We start from the raw sequence: 16,895 nt of genomic DNA on the forward strand, positions 1-16,895 counted from the left end.
TAAAAGGTTATTAATCACCGCACTTGATCTTCTGGCGATGCTACTACTAATACAGCCCAGGATGCTGTTTTTTATTTCTACTTGCATGCCATGCTGTTGATTTGTCGCTAGCTTGCTGTCTTCAAGATTGTGAGGTCCTTTTTGAGCTCCTCAGATAGTTACCAGCAATATTGCTTCAGGAGGCTCTTGCTTCTGTAATTCAGATCTTTGCTCATGTCATTGTGGAATCTCAGAAGGGTCATACTGGCCTGTTCCTTCTCACTGTCTAGGTACTAGGGAACAACAGCCCTTCTCTTGAGTGTGTCAATTGCGTTGTGTTGTGACCTACCCACATCTAGTTCACTGTTACCTGCAAACTTGGAGAGATTGCACTCTTGGCCTAATCCAGCTGATGGATAAAGATGTTAAACAGATTCTAGTACAGACTCTTATAGTATTACACTTGTTGCAAACCACTGTTATTTGAGCTTTACTATAAAACCATTTTTATCAATGTTGTAGTTCACATTTCTAGACTGAAGTCCTAACTTGGCTATAAAAATGCTGTATGTGACAGTGACAAAAGCCTTGCTAAATCAGAGATGTATTTAATTGCTCTTCTTCTGTCCACAGATCTGGTCATTTTATCATGGAATATAGCTGGGTTTACCAGACGTGATTTAGACTTGGTAAATGCTCTCTGACTGTTCCTAGTTACTTTTTTCTCTTTCAAGAGCTCAAAAATTTGTTCCAAGACGACTTGTTTCATGACCTTCTTGGACTGAAGAGAAGCCAACTTGTCTATAGTTCCTTGGCTTGTCTTTTTGCCCTTTTCCAAATATAGGTCTGACATTTGCTTTTCTCCATTTGCCAAGGACCTCTCCCCATCTCTGTCACTTTTCAAAGATGGTAATGAACAGCCTTGGTGTGACTTTGGCCAGCTTTGTTGGAACTTTTTAAGTGTAGGTAAACTGGTGACTTCGATTTCTGTGGGTTGAGTTCTTACAAGTAATCTTGGAATCAGTCTTCACCTACTGCGAGTGGTTCTTCTCTTTCAGCCCATTTACTCATCACAGAGGCTTCAGAGACCTTGTCAGGAACGACTGAGGCAAAAAAGGCGTTGAGTGTGGTGGCTTTCTCTGTGTCGACTGTTGTTAAATTTAGCAGGTCCATGTTGTAATTCCTAGCTTAATATAATGTTAAAAACTCTCCTTATCTTTGCATAATTTGCAAAGAACAATTCTAAGTGAGCTTTTGGCTTTCCTGACATCATGCCTACCTACTGAGGCCATTCTTCGTTGGATTTCTGTCCCTGCTTGTGTCTCCTGTATGCTGTTGCTTAGTTTTGTAGCTTCCTCATGAGTCACTTGTTTAGCCATACCAGGCTCTTAATATATCTGTTTGTCTGAGTACCAGAGGGATACAAGAACTGTATAAAGTTGCAGGAGTGGTCTTTTGGTGAAATATGAAGTCATACTATTCTGACTAGAATATAGCAAGGCATGTGGAAACTTTAGAAGCAAGCTTTGAACTTGAAATCAGGATCGATTATGCAAGATGTGACATAGTGTTTCTGAAGAGAGCTCCTGTGTTAATTAAAATATGATGACTCTTGTTATAGGTAATTTGGAGGCCAAATAACCAGAAGAATTTATGAATAGAAAATCAACACAAGCATTGGTATCCAAAAATAACACATCCACTTCTTGAAAACCCTTTCTTGGAATATATAACTTTCTTCAGTTAAAAAAAGAGAAACAATTTCAAAAGCCATGTTATGTGCTAACATGTTATGTCCCATATCCATTGATTACCTTTAAAAGAATATAGTGTACTTGGCAAGACTATTTTTGATAAAAATCTTCTAATTCTGAAACTTTACAGATTAGAAAGAGAACATTTATCCACAAAAAAGCAAATGAATGAGAAGATTGAGCAAAAGAAGAAGATAATTAAAGACCTCTCTGAGAGACTAGGGAATAGTGAAAAAACCTGCAGAGAATTACAGGAGGAACTCATAATGGTAAGACAAACACTCATTGTTTGGGGTTTTTTAGTCATACTGTGAATGTAACCTGCCTTTGCTGGGCTAAGCTATGGAAGAATTATCACATTGCATTACTCTGATTTTACTTATGTTACTGTGTTCTGTGAAGCGTGAGTAAATATAGTTAATATGCCAGAGAAGCTAATTCAGATATGTATTTTAAGTGGTACACCATGTATTTAACTGCAGTTACTTGCAGAAAACAATTATTTTAAAAGTATGGCTATGAGTAAAGAGTAAATTTTGTTTGCCTTCCTAGTGAAGAAAGCAGTTTATAGATATGGATTATTATTCCCTGTGGAGAATGTTCTATCTTTCTACCCATTTCTTTGCTATGTTTTTTAGCTACCATTGTAGGCTTGTTTATTGCATGTAATGTTTTGGTTTTAGTGCAAGCATTTGACTGTAAAAATTGCTTGAAAATGATTGTTTGAAAGTAACAAAACAGGGATTTTTTGTATGTGTGTGGGTTTGGCACGTTGGATGTATTTTACTGATTATTTTCTGAAATCTTTCTCCTTTTATGTCACCAAATGGGGCCTTCACTCTCTCTATCCAGCTCAACTTTGAATAACAATTTGACCATCCTATTGCATTGCAGCAGGGACAAATCAAAGATCTTACGATATCTAGGAAAACTTGCTCCTTCTATTGTGTAGTAGCATTTGCAGGATTTCTATACTTAGGCAGTGTAAACTGTTTTTGATACTAGTTTGCAAATTTCTCCATTTTTTCTGTCTTAGAGCTGTGACTATGGAACATAAATGTGGTCTGTTTCCTGCTGCTGACAGGTATTGTGTTAATCAGTGAGCAGGAGTAGACTCTTGCAGCATAAGCTCTTCAGACTTGATAGTGTCTTCTGTTCAGTTGATGGAGTTATGCCATACATTGTCTTAGTGTTATCCACTTTGCAGACAGATTGGTAACTAATAAATTGGAGAAAAATCCAATAAAAAAGCCCTCTTTCTTCTTGGGACAATCACAGCTTCTTCTATGCAAGCATTAGTATATTATAAGGCATTTGCTGGCCTAGCTAATGTGTAAAAGTCATCAGGCACAAAAGGAATACAGGGAGAAAATAAAATGTCTCCTCTAACTACAGTCAGTAATGATTCTGTTTATTAGTATAAAATACTATTCAAAAGCTGCAAAATTTCTACTAAGAACCTTGAGTGCTTACCAGACATTGCTGTGATATGAGTTTTCGGGTTTTTTTTGTTCCTTGGTAAAATGTGTTTTCAGGATAAATTTCTGTTTGTGATCAAGGTTTCCAGTAATTGCAACAGTATTAAATGGTGGGCTCAAAATGAACGTTACATTACTGAAAAGTAAAAAGCAGAATAGATTGTCTCAGTTAAAAGAACTGTCTTATTCATAAAGTGGGTCTTTTAATTATTTTACTGGAACAATTTCAAACCACAAGACTGTCTTGAACAGGTAATAAAAATACTCATTTTCTGAGGAGTTGTATTAGTGGTCCCCTATGGGATTAGATTTTTATCACCTTGGATGGCTTTGTATTTTTCCTGAAGACTTTTGTGTTTGTTTGGGAAGCAGGGGTGCCTGTGTGTGGTCTTGTTTACTCACTCTGCACAGCTTTTTGTTATTCTTCTTCCCAAAATGAAATAATGGAAGACTGTAGCAGAAACTAGGTATAGATAACATTATATATACTGCTATTAGACTTCCCTATACCCATACTAAAATTGTGTGAAAATGTCAGTGTGTTCTCGTAATTTCCTCCTCCCTTCTTGATCTATTTATTACTTTGTTATATTTTATACTATTGTTAGACATCCAGAATATGTACTTACCACTCCAGCTGGATAAGCTTATATTGGTTTCTCACTGTACTGCTTTAAAACAAGTCAATGTTTTTGTTTGTAAAATATTTGGGAAATATAATCAAACCAGTGAAGGCTCTTTGTTTTTAGAGAAGCAGACTTATGCAGGGACGAAATACGTTCTTTTGGAACTTTATATGAAAAAGAACTTTTTTTTTTTATGACTCAGTTGAACGTAAAGTAGTTATGCTGCTTTTAATTTTAAATATCAGCATGTGGCAGAAGTTTGCCAGAAATTTACATGGATCAAATGTGATAGGATCTGTTGGTATCAAACAAAACTGCTTATGAATGTTTAGCATGAGCAGACTCTCAAGATTTCTGTTATGTTTTTCTGAGCAAATTGGTCTCTAGCTTGTCATTTTTTTCCCGCTAGAGTTTTTAGAAATTTTTAGCTTGAAGAATAGGGATTGGAAGAATGGCCATTGAAATTCAGAACTTGCTTTAAATTGAAACAGCCCCACTTGTATTCCTGCCACATGGAACAAATAATAGGTGTCTTTAATAGTTTCAGAAGTTACTCAGGATATTTAGATTTCTGGCATCTAGTAGTGGATGATCTTTAATTCCTAGTACTGGAAAAGGGTGAGATTTTATTTTATGGAAATATAGATTCAAATTTGAGGAACTTTCCAGTTCATTAGGTTGCATGTTAGGAAATGGAAGTCATTAAAAAGAGTGTGCTTTAGTATAAATTCCTTTAATTTGGAAGAGGTGTGTATTCATTTCTTCCCCTTTCTATAGATACTATCAACATTAGCATAATTAGTGTATAAATAGTGTAATAGATTACACCTAGAGCCTGTCTTTTTTCATGTGGCATATAAATTTTTCACAGCCATGTACTCAGTCATGCACTGTATACATCTTGGCTGTCTATGTCAACCTTGTAGGTTAATGTAAGCTGAAAGTCAGAACAGAAGTGTTTGAGAATTTAGATCCTGGATACAGGCATTGTTCTTTAACACTTTAAAAATATTATGGGCATACAGATGCACATTTACGGCATCAGGTCACATGGACTATTCTGGAAGTGTATGTAGAGTTTGCGTGTATTGTATTGAACAATGGCTTTTGGAAAATGCTGAAAAATCAATGCAACTTTGTTTCTGTCCTGGAACAGGTAATGGAATGATACCAAAATAGAATACTGTTAGTTACGGAAAATACCTCTGCAACTGAGGTAGTAGGGAATTGTGCAGATAAATGTAAATGCCCTACTCTGGAAGATTAACATAATTCTGACAGTGGTGGAATTTTTTTTTCTAGGTACTAAGTTTTCCTAATAGTTCTGATTATCCTTATAGATAAGGATACAAACCATTTGGAAAACAGATTTTCTCCTGGTTGAAGCCTACAGTACCTGTAATGAAAAATACTTGGCTTCTATTTAATTTCTTTGAAGGTGGGGTTGTGTTTTAAAATTGATGATTAAGTATATATGTTGCCAAACACATTTTTCTACCAAAAATTCTTTTGTCCTCCAGTGATGTTTTGTGACGATAGGAACCTGCTTCTTTGGATATGAAGTTTGACTTGGGGAAGCATCATATATGCTACAATTTGATGTCTATTTTAGGTTCAGAAAGTATGACTTTACTCCCATATTGTTGGGTTTGTAGCTTTCTTATTCTGAGAACTTTGTGAAGAAGGGAATTATGCCTAGGGCGTGCAGGAAGGACTCCTAATATATCTTGAGAATTTAAAATTCCTAAAAGATCTTGCAAATATCAAGAATATTTTACCACTGATATCAGTGACCTGGCATTCCTGAGGTAGGTTCTACAGTAAAGACTGAGGTGGAAAGGCATTGAGGAGGCCTTTTCTGTGTCTCAGTCACCAGATTCCCTGCCTTACTCAGTAGCAGGCCCTTATTTTGCGTCCTCTTCCTTTTGCTTTTGGTGTACTTCAGGAAGCCTTTCCTGTTGCTCTTCTCGTCCTTTTTCCAGATTCAACTTCAGATGGATTTTGGTTTCCTAAGTATATACCTCTGTGTATGGACAGCACCTCTATATTTCTTCCAGGTCACCTATGCTTCTTTCCACTTATTTTATACTTCCTATTAATATCTTAATTTAGGTGGGGGCTCTTTGAGCATCCATGCAGACCTCCTGCTACCATTGATTTTCAAGTTCATTTTCAAGGATTACCTCTAAGGTCAAGAATAATCCATCCCAATATGCAGGAAGTCAAGCAAAGTCAGCAGAAGCCTTACTTTAGAAGTGTTCTTTCACCTGTTTCTACTAATGTCATCTGGGGAAAAAAAAAAAAATTGAGTAAAGACCTTAGCACTTTATCACTTGATTTCCCTTTGGAAGTAATCTATGGAATGCACACCAGTACGTTTCCAGTAGTTCTACAGGAATGGCATTTTTTAACATAAATATGATAATGTGTGGAGCCGCTGAGAGCGAAGTAATCTCATCTCCTGGAATAGTTGTACGTGGCAGAACATATCTTTTAGAAACTGCAATTGATTATGTTTGACTTCTACACTTGTGGACTCCATTTTCTTTTTCAAAGTCATGAGTTATGTGTAGTTGCTGTGTTTGTTCAGACGGAAGAAGAGAAAACTAGGGGAGTTACACCTACTGCCATGAACTATGAAATGGGTGCTTATGGGGAAGATGGAGGTACATTCTCCTTAGAATTGTTGCAGTGAAAGTATGAGAGAAACAGAAGTTTTAGAAAGGGAAATTCTAATTACCTGTAAGGGGAGAAAAAACCTTCACAGGGAGGATTGTGAGATATTGAAGCAGGTTGCCTGAGGGGGTTGTTGAAACTCCATCCTTGAGGATACTCAAAACTTGATTGGACAGGGCTCTGAGCAACCTAACCTGACTTCAAACATGGCCTTGCTTTGAGTGGGGAGTGGGACCAGATGACCTCCAGAGATCCTGTCAGCTTAAATTATTCCGTGATTTTATGACTCTGCACGTTCTTATTAGATACCTGTCAGGGAGACATAAGATATTAAATCGATATGTTCAGACCCTTTTGGACTCAACCTGTGCCTGGATTTCCAGTACTGTAGTTTACAGTTTATTTCTTCAGTTTCTGTTAATGGGGACAGTGACTGAAAATGGGAGTTAGAAGGGAGAGACACTAAATACTTTGCAGCTTAAGTGTAGAGAAACTGGCTAGTCTAAGGAATTTCCTTTTGATCTTTATTGCTGTTGAAAAAGAGACTGAGAGTGTAGATGTAGTTAGCAAATAAAGCACAGAGAAGTGATGAAGGCTGGATAGACTGGGATATAGTGGGTAAATTAACTAAATCAAATGAAAAAATTGGATGAGGAGATTTGTAGAAATTCTCATACTCGACTTTTCCACGGGAAAAGGTCTTTCAAGGAAGATTTAATCTGACCTTGTCTATGTGTGCTTTGTATAAATAGAGTATTTTATTGTGATGCTCATCATATTGTTATATTTATTTTCTTACTTGTAATATGTGAGGTCTTTAAGATGATGTCAGTACATGAGAGTAAGTTATTTTAACGTGTCTGCATCCCATAAACTATTTTTATTGGAGCTCAGCAATTTATATAGATAATTTTGTAGAGTAAGAATTAAAACTCAGTTACTATTTTTGAATATATAGAAGTGGTTTGGAAATTCTTTATGAAGTGTAGTACAAACTCACAGAAGGAAAGGCATGTGTAAATGCTACAGGGGACCTAGCACTGCAATACACATATGAATAATATATTAGTTGATATACAGTACATATAATTAAAGTTGAAAGAGTAAAGAAAATTTATAAAATATTTAAACTGAATAGTGAAGAACACTGCAGAGAATTAAATGCATTTCTTGGTTTTTTAGCCTGACAGTTATATGCTATCAGTATGTAGCAGTTTTCCTGGGGAAGATGTTTCACACACTTGAGAAATTGACTAGATTCTTACATATGCAGTGAAGCATAACTAAAGCAATAGTGTAGGGGTATGATAGAAAACAGTAGAATTTTTGACCATACAAAAGGGTAACTTACCATAACCAAGTCAAAGTGGAAATTACTCAAATGAGTGTTAGTATTTGGAATAAAAGTAATTGAATAATTACAAGTAATGAGGCATCTTTGAATACAACCTTTGCCATAAGAAAATTGTTAAGTTTCTTTTTGTCAGTCAGCTTCTAAAATTGTACATTTATTTAAGACATTGAGAGGATCTCTGGATATAAATTGAAGGAGTGATTTGATATAGTCTTTCCATTGTGATGATTAAAATAATCTACTGTTATATCTTTCTGCCCTCAGAAGAAGTCCAGTGTCTTGATTTGAACAATAGACTGCACTTAGTGAACAGGTTTCTTTACGAAAATACGGTGACAGGAGTTGAAGAACTCCTCTGCTTTGTATTCCATGGATAAAGAGTTTTTGATATTGAAGAAATCACTATCCAGCATGGAAGATACTAACAATTAAAGAAGGCAAATTTGCAATGAGAGTAGATGTGGGATTTGACTGAGTGCCAGATTATGAATTTCTAGCTTGTCTGCCAGTAGTTTGGTGTCTTTCTGGATGCCCTTGTAGGGTGTAACAATAGATTTCATTGCTTGCATAGATGAACAGTTAATTAATGTTCATTAAGATATTTTTAAAGCAGAAAAAGATCAAGACTAGGTTTTAGTACAACATTTTTTTCTTTTTCTTTTGACTACCTGAATCCTTTAGTTCTATTTAAGTGTTTTTCAGAGTGCTATGTTACTTCTTTGTGATAGATCTTTGTGTTAGATCTCTTGATTCAAGAAGAAGAGTAATAACAAGTATAGGAGGAATTTAAAAGAGAACAAAAATAGAGATCTGAATTTCTTCTGTTTAGTATTTTAATGGGTTTCTTTTTTTCCCTCCTCTTGTCTTGTCTGTATCTGCTGTCAAATAAAGGCCAAGAAACACCAGGTCTTTCTAACAGAGACGTATGAAAACAACATGAGAGAGCTGGAGTTACTCTTGGACAGCTTTGCTATGTCAGGCCAGCGGACAGCAGGTTAGTTGAAGGTATAAAATGACAGATGCATCTGTCAATGTTCCAAAGTCACTACATTGTGGGAATTCTGCAGATGCCTCTTGCATTCCCTCCTCTCAACATGCTTTGATTTGATGACATGGTAAGAGCAGTTCTCACAGCAGTCAAATGGCCTTGCTAGCTGAGAAAGGGTGACGGAATGTGGACCTGCTGTTGTCAGCCCAGAGCTTGATTTACAAGTGCTGGGGTGTATATGATCGGTCAGAAAAGGGCTCACTTGCTGTGCTCTAAATCCAACTGAGTAAAAAGTCCTTACAGTATACCTGCAAAGGGAACAGATGTTTTGCCTGAACTGAGCCAAATTCTGAGGCAACCTTCAGCAACTTAAAGGTCATATATTCAAAAAGGTTGTGTAGGACACATGATATAACACAATACTTTTTACTGTTGATTGTGGACCAGTACTATATTTGTGTGTATTTGATCTAATAGAGCACAAATATTTCTCTGTTTTCATTAAAATTAATTGTAAGTCAGTGGCTGTCACTCTGCTACTTAAAGTTATATGTAGTTATTGTCTCAAACTCAACAAACTACTACCTGCTTAAATATTTGAAATAATAGCTAATGTAAACAAGCTGAACTTTAACATCAAAACTAGTAAAGGTGAAAATAGCATGCTTTTAAAACTATCTGTAAAAGTTTTCTCTATGTGATTCCTGTTAGAGAAGCACATACTAGAGACAAAATGCTTGTAATTTACGGTGCAGTAAACTGGAAAAAAACAGGCAAAATAATGCTTAAAGAGCAAATGGGTTTATTTTATGTAAATTGTGATGCCATGTTTCTGCACTTTTTAGCAACAGTAGACATAAATAGGTTGTAGAACACCTTTAAATGAACACATTTTTTTTATATTTTCACAGAAAGGGGCTTTTGGTGGTTTGTGGGGTTTTTTGTTTCGTTGATTAGTTGGTTGGTTTTAAGGCCTGGTACTGTTACAGTTGAATAAAGGAACTTGTTGAGATTTCTCTTGTACTTAAAAGCCTAGCCTTGAATCTGTGATGCGTTGATTTCCTTACAGGGGCTATATGTTTTTTTTTATTTGGGAGCTGGTATAAGTTTTATTCTGTAATTATAAATGTAATTCCAATGGGTAATACCAATAGATTTATCATAGATACGTCAGACTAAAAAGCTTTTCAAAATGGTATGTTTTCCTCAGTCTTGAAAATTTCCCCATTCCCAGAGTGGCTTCAGCTGTTTTTGGGTGAGTTGGATGCTTATGCCGAAGTGTGGTTTCCAAAGCAGTAATTGTCTTTTGGGTAGGTTTTTTGTTCTCCCTAGTGGTAAACCTTGCAGAGAACAACTTTAACCTGTTTCTATAATATTGGGGATTTGGTAACAGTAACTTCAATATTAATTTGTTTTGTTTAAGGTAAACATTGAAAGATCTTATTTAAAGAAATTTTGTTTTAGACTTCAGCATGTCTGCTGAGGCTCAGTTGGGGCAGAAAGTCATATTTAGTTGTACTGAGGACTGAGTCTTTATGCTAATATTAAAATGGACATGAGCTAAAACAATTGTTCAGCATACTCTGCTTCTAAGTTTTGAAACTTAAATTTGTAATGCCATTGCCTCACTGCCTGTAGTTACAAATTTGTTATGTAACTGTATGCCAATTTAAAGAAATATGTTTAATGTAATTATATTTGAAATGGGAATGGCTAGATGACAATAAAAGCAAAAATCTTGACTAAATCTTTGTAGTTTAATTAGCAGATAAAGATCTACACGAGCCACAACTGACTGGGCAACCTTTTCTGGCTTTGTTTTTAAGTTTCAACTTCAGTGATTAAGAGATCTGCTTAAAAATCTATTTATTTTAAAGACCCAGTCCCTTATTTTAAGTGCTAATTGGGCTGTGATTATTGGGCTGTAGAGGAAAAAGAAGAGAAGACTTTGTATTTTTAACATTAAAGCCTAAAATATTTTCAAAAGTTAGCTTTTTCTTAACACATTCCAAAATAAAAAGCACAAATTCAAATATTTTCATTTTAAAATGACCTTCATAAATTGTCCACAGCATTGTTACTCTTATTGGGCAATTTTCATTATTTCAGTTTGTCTCTTTTCAGTTTATAATATTTTGCAGTTATTCAGTAGCAGAGTTTGTGCTCAGGGAAGTTTATCCATATTTCAAGAAAAAAAAAAAAAGTGGTTGTAGTAATCTGCAAAAATAGTGACCTGAGTATAAAGTACTAAGAGTGTCAGCTGCTTGAAGTTAGTCACCATTTAATGCAGACCACTAGTACCGTTTTGGTCAAAAAATCTGAACCACAGCATAGTATTAGCCACTATGAAGAAAATTAACTCTGGCCTAGCCAGACCCAGTACCCTTTGTAGAAGGTCAGAAATGAACTCAGACCTGCTACTCACTTGTATACCTCCTGCTGAACCTGGTATTTCCCCCAAAATTCTTACCCAAAACTCACAGATTATACTGGGCAAAGGGTTTGAGTTTTGGTTGTTTTTTTTTCATTGCTAACGTAGAGACTCTCCAGCAAGAGAGTACCATTTGGATTATGTTGCATGTCTCCTGCATGGTTGCATGAAGCCATTCAGCCAGTATTAAAACCTTAGGCTTGTTTTCAGCTAGCGCAGGAAGGTGGAATCTGGTATTTGTGTTGGCAGACTGGGCTGCCCAGAAAAAGAGGGTTGCAGCAAAGGCCAAAAATGCCAGCATGGAAAGTTTCTTGGTCAAAATCTGGTATTGACTAACATGATGTATATTAAGATAGATCAGAGGTATATTTCAGTGACACCATTGCATGTTGGGACTTTAGAAACTAAGATGCATTATTTAGACAACATCATGAAAATTATGGGATGGAAGACAACCCCTAGATTGACTTAATAGGTATTATTTTGTACTGAATGAGAAATATAAGTTATGACTTCTCCTTAAATACTGCTGTGGTTAAGTGATAAAAATGATACAAAGGTGTTGCTAGTCTGTTTCTGAAATGTGAGATCTAAACTTCTCACAAAAGGTCAGATTTTATTAATTCTTCAGGTAGATTGTAAATGTAACATTGCTGTTTAGGACATCTATAGGACTCAGAGGTTTGGTTAAGGTCACTGGTATGTCTTTAAGCAGACTTGCATTTTCCTGACTCTGTAGACCTTTAGTGTGGTAAATAGGTGTACCACTGGAAAGGCTGATAGGATAGAGCAGAAGTCTGTTATCATAGAATCATAGAATGGTAGGGTTGGAAGGGTCATTTAGAGGTCATCTAGTCCAACCCCCCTGCAGAAGCAGGTTTACGTAGATCACGTCGCATAGGAACATGTCCAGGTGGGTCTTGAAGACCTCCAAGGAAGGAGACTCCACAACCCCTCTGGGCAGCCTGTGCCACTGCTCCCTCACCCTCACAGTGAAATAGTTTTTTCTTATATTTAAGTGTAACTTTTTGTGTTCCAGCTTCATCCCATTACCCGTTGTCCTGTTGCTTGCTGCTATAGAAAAAGGGATGTCCCAACCTCCTGACATCCACCATTTAGATATTTATAAATGTTAATAAGATCTCCTGTCAATCTCCTCTTCTCTAGACTAAACAGTCCCAGTTCCCGCAGCCTTTCCTTGTATGAAAGATGTTCCAGTCTTCTGATCATCTTGGTGGCCCTGTGGTGGATTCTGGAACTTCTTATAAAACTGGAGATTCTTTAAAGATTCATTTGCATGCTATAAAGCAGATCTTGCTCCTCATACTGAAAGCATTTTCACAGACCTGCATTGATTTGACTTGGTATGACTTTGACAATAACAATTGACGAACAATTCATAGTGAAAAGTTAGTGTGCAATCTGAATAGTACTTAATAATTTCTGTTTTATTGTCAAAGGGCTGGGAGAGAAGAAGGTAATTAATTGGAAAAGTTTTCAGAACAGCTGTTCTGAAAGTTCTGTCAGAACTTTCTGACTTGTGTATATGGGCAAGTTTTCCACGGATTACTGCCAGGACACATTACTACAGGACAAATCTGTCATTTTTCTATAATGCTTTGTGTAGGATGTCATGGTTATTAGATAACACAAACTATAGGATTCTTAAAAAAACCCTGTCTGCAGGTCTGTAAGCACACCTCCTCTAGCTGACAAAGTTTTAGGAAGAGTCAAAGAAAAGGCTGAGTTTCGTATCTGTTTTGACTTTGAGCCACCTTGGGTAAATTGCTTGGTGACCTTTCGGAGGTGATAAACACCTGTGTTATCATTTAGTTCTGCTATGAGTTAGAGTTTTTAGATTCTCTGTTGTTCAAATGCTGGAGAATTTTTCACTTCTTTTGCAAAATAAGGATGCTGTTAGTGTTGATGAAGTTAGTTTGACTTGTAGACTATGTTAAGACTCAGAAAAGATGATACATAAAGTAAGTTTATAAATGCTGCATATTCATATAAATAATGTTGAGAAGAAATTGGAAATTTAATATCAACTGATATCCTGTAAACTCTTGGTGAATCCAGTGTTGTTTTGCTTTTTTAACACATTGTACTACAGGCTTTGGAATGCTCAGACTTGTTCATATGTCACTAATTAAGGCAACCAGATCAGAAGTCTCTGTCTAAAGGTTTAATAAATAAGTGTGGTGTGTATATAATGGATATATCAGCTTTAAGATTTATAATTGAAACATTATGTAGGACTCTGCAGACAGATAATATTTTTTTATTATTATTTCATTTGGAATGAAATTCAAGATCATTTAAAGGATTTTTAAGACCTCTCCAAGCACAATATAGTCACGTGAACTTTGGCTCACTAAAGCTTTGAGTAAACGAAGCACTACATTATAATATGTATGCTTAGTCACAACAGCAAAAAAATATCAGAAGTGTTAATGTACTTAACTTTCAGGCAATGTGTTTTCCAGTGTGTAATTGTGTGGTTTTAAAGTTGACTGGTCTGACTGAATGACACAGGCTTGACCACAGTAGAAATTATATGTGAGACTGCATGCCAAATGCATTAAGTAGAAATGTATTCCACAATTTACACTTATATTTTCTATTAAATCTTTTATACAAATATCTTAGAGCAGTATTTGCTGTGATGGTATGGCTATTCAGCTGCATCTCTTGTGGCAAACAAGGCTGCTGCTCAGTGTTTTGTATTGTCACTGAAGACCTAACTAATTTTAATACTTCTCATCCAGGGTGTGTAGTTTTCTTTCTGTGGCTTTAAGGCTTAATTTTCATTCTGTGTTTTTCTTCAGGCACTTCTAAGGACAAAGATAAACCTCCGAGCCTCTCTGTCCTTGAGACTTTGAGGTGTACCTTGACAGCTTACCAGAACAAGCTGGAAGATATGTCTAATGAGGTAACACTTGCGCTGTTTGGTTCTATATGTATCGCCTTCGGCCTGCAGCAGTACATACACTTTGCTTGTAAAAAAGGTCAGAAGAGTGGGAATGTTGAGTTGACAGCTTCACATCTACCACAGAAATAATCTCTCTCACTACTATTTCTCTAAGCTTGCCCTACAGTGAAGATTCACTTACATTTGAGGCCAAAGGGAGAAGAATTTTTTTTAGTTTAATTTGGTTTTGTTTTTTTATTAGATCTCCTAGAGTTGTTATTTTCAGTAACAGTTCAGGAAAATGAGCCATTCATGTCCAGTATTTCAGTTAAAAGACAAAGACTTAAGAGTTGGGCAGTGTGTACTGCAGTGTTCCTAAATATGCAACACTTAAGCATCAACAATGATTGGTATCAGTTGTGTAAATGTGCTTGCCCTGGTACATTTAAAAATTGTCATAATTTTATAAGACAAGTGTGTTTATGATGAAATCTCATTTGGTGCCATTTTGAGGTCTTTCAGGTAAAGTAGAGCTGTGACAATCTTTAGGTGTTTTCTAAGAGAATAATGGAAATATTTTAGTGTTGGAAGCCTTCCTCTTGAAAAAAAAGCAAAGGTTTTCCATGCAGTCCTACCAGCCTTTTATTTCACTGATGGAAGAGTCAATCTTGTGTTTATTTTCTCATTTGTATTGCTAATGTGATTAAATAAATTCTCTTGGATGTAAAAGTTTTATGAGTTTGTGACATTAAAAGGGGTGGAGAGAAGTTAACTGCACTGTTAAGGCTTTCTGTACAAACTTGTAATTAGCTTATCTTTGGATAAAATTGGCAAGGTGAGGTGTGATAAGATTATAAAAAACACCAGTCCTATTTTTTCATTTCTAGCCTTTGTCTTTTGTTTTGACAAATGCATAGTCTGGATAGTCACTCACAATGTTGTGTGGGATTTTTTGTTTTTTTGTTTGTTTTTTTTTTTTTAAAAACACACAGAAGAAAAGTATATCGGCTTTGCCCCTTTTATTGGAAAAAGAATGATCTCCCGCAGGACCTTTGAGTTTGTTCAACAGGCGCAAAAATAAGTGACCATGGAAACAATTATACTTTTGTAAACAGCAAACTCTGTTAGGTCTTTCCCAGTGAGATAAGAGAACCGATGTGTATAGTCATTATGAAACTCTTCAGAGACCCAAGTCTGGAAGCTGCAGAGTAACTAGGAACATATTACCCACAGCGAATTGTTATTTGGGAGGAGGAATGTCACGTGACAGGCAGCGCAGTTGAAAAGTCGACTCAGCAGGCTTTGGCTTAGTGATGTGCTTTGTTGTGAAACTGTGCCAGAGACAGCAGTGGGGAGACCAAGGGGGTGGCTGCTAAGAAAGCAAAGAGAGTATTCTGACAGAAAGAAGAATGAACTGTCAAGGAAAATAAATCGCAAGCAGAGCAGGCCCAACAGATGACCTGCCACAAGACTTCCCAGTAGGACTGCATGTGACTGACCCTGAAGTTGTCATATGGAGCCAGAGATCACTGAGCACCTTCATGGTGCACAGAAAGGGCAGTGCTCTGTCCTTCTTAATTACCCCCATCCCCATAGATAATGCTGCTTTTGGCTTTTTGTATATTAAGTGTGTTTAGTAATAAAACTTTTTAATAATACAATAATGCACAAAGGGACTATGAAGGGCACTGTGCAATAAAAACAGAATGTTTTAATACACAGCAGTAAGGGTTTACTTTTGAGTAATTATGTACTGTTTCTTTTTACAGAGAGATTTTCAACAAGACCCTGCATATTGATGGAGTTATTAATATACATATGTACATGTATGGATACATGAAATAAGCTAGTAAACCTGTCACATGTCAAATTTAATGTACTATGTTAAATGTTACATTAAGCTATCTGGTTCATTTTTGTAACTGAAAGGTATATAAATATTTTGGTTTTGATAGATAACAAGCTTTTGGCTTTCTGTATAGTACAGAGGCTAGAATATGTTTGCGGAGAGAGAGAAGGCTAGCAAGCCAACAAAAAGACTGGGAATATTCCATTAGCATTCTGTATTTTACTGTAATTAATTCTAAGCGTTCAGCCAAATCTCCTGATCTGACATCAAACAAAAATAGAATTTCCAAAGTAATTTGTAAATTTTGTAAATGGAATATTTACTTCTCAGTTGCTCCTTATCACTTAGGAAATGTTCTTTCAGACATTTGTGTTGCTAACCTGATAATCAGGTAACCAAAGATACAGATTATAATGATGTCTTGTTATCTCCGTTGAAAGTGGAAAGTGAAACTAGTACACATATGGTCATGAGCTACCTCTAAGGTTCTTGCTTGTGATACCACAAACAGTTGAGTATTCACCGTACCTCTCAGGAACATCGCTGCTTTTTATGGATATATGAGTATGATCCAGCACTCAGTAAAAAGCACAGACCATGCTGTAGGGGAACAATTTCTGAGAATAGCCACTGACTTTGAAAACTTATTTTCTCAAACCACTCCTCAGGTCATAATCTGACATTTTCAAATACATTTCGAAGTCTGTGTTTTTGTCAGATACTTGGAGAGTTAATAGGAAAGTTGACAGTGGACTCAATCTGGGATTCTGCCACTGCTATTTATCTTAAATAATTATGAAAGAGTTACTTATGCTTTCACAATGGCACATTATTCGTATTGTACAGGGG

General features: G+C 36.1%; 1 protein-coding gene across 1 annotated transcript in view; it reads left to right on the plus strand.

The window, feature by feature from the left end:
* The window catches only part of CCDC171 (coiled-coil domain containing 171), a 128,559-nt gene that overhangs the window by 36,958 nt on the left and 74,706 nt on the right, over positions 1-16,895 (plus strand). Inside the window, 3 exon segments of the mRNA XM_062018832.1 lie at positions 1,864-2,002; positions 8,759-8,861; positions 14,115-14,218. Of these exon segments, the coding sequence (XP_061874816.1) occupies positions 1,864-2,002; positions 8,759-8,861; positions 14,115-14,218 (346 nt within the window).

The sequence above is a fragment of the Colius striatus genome, chromosome Z, assembly GCF_028858725.1.
Source record: "Colius striatus isolate bColStr4 chromosome Z, bColStr4.1.hap1, whole genome shotgun sequence".
Classification (NCBI taxonomy): Eukaryota; Metazoa; Chordata; class Aves; order Coliiformes; family Coliidae; genus Colius; species Colius striatus.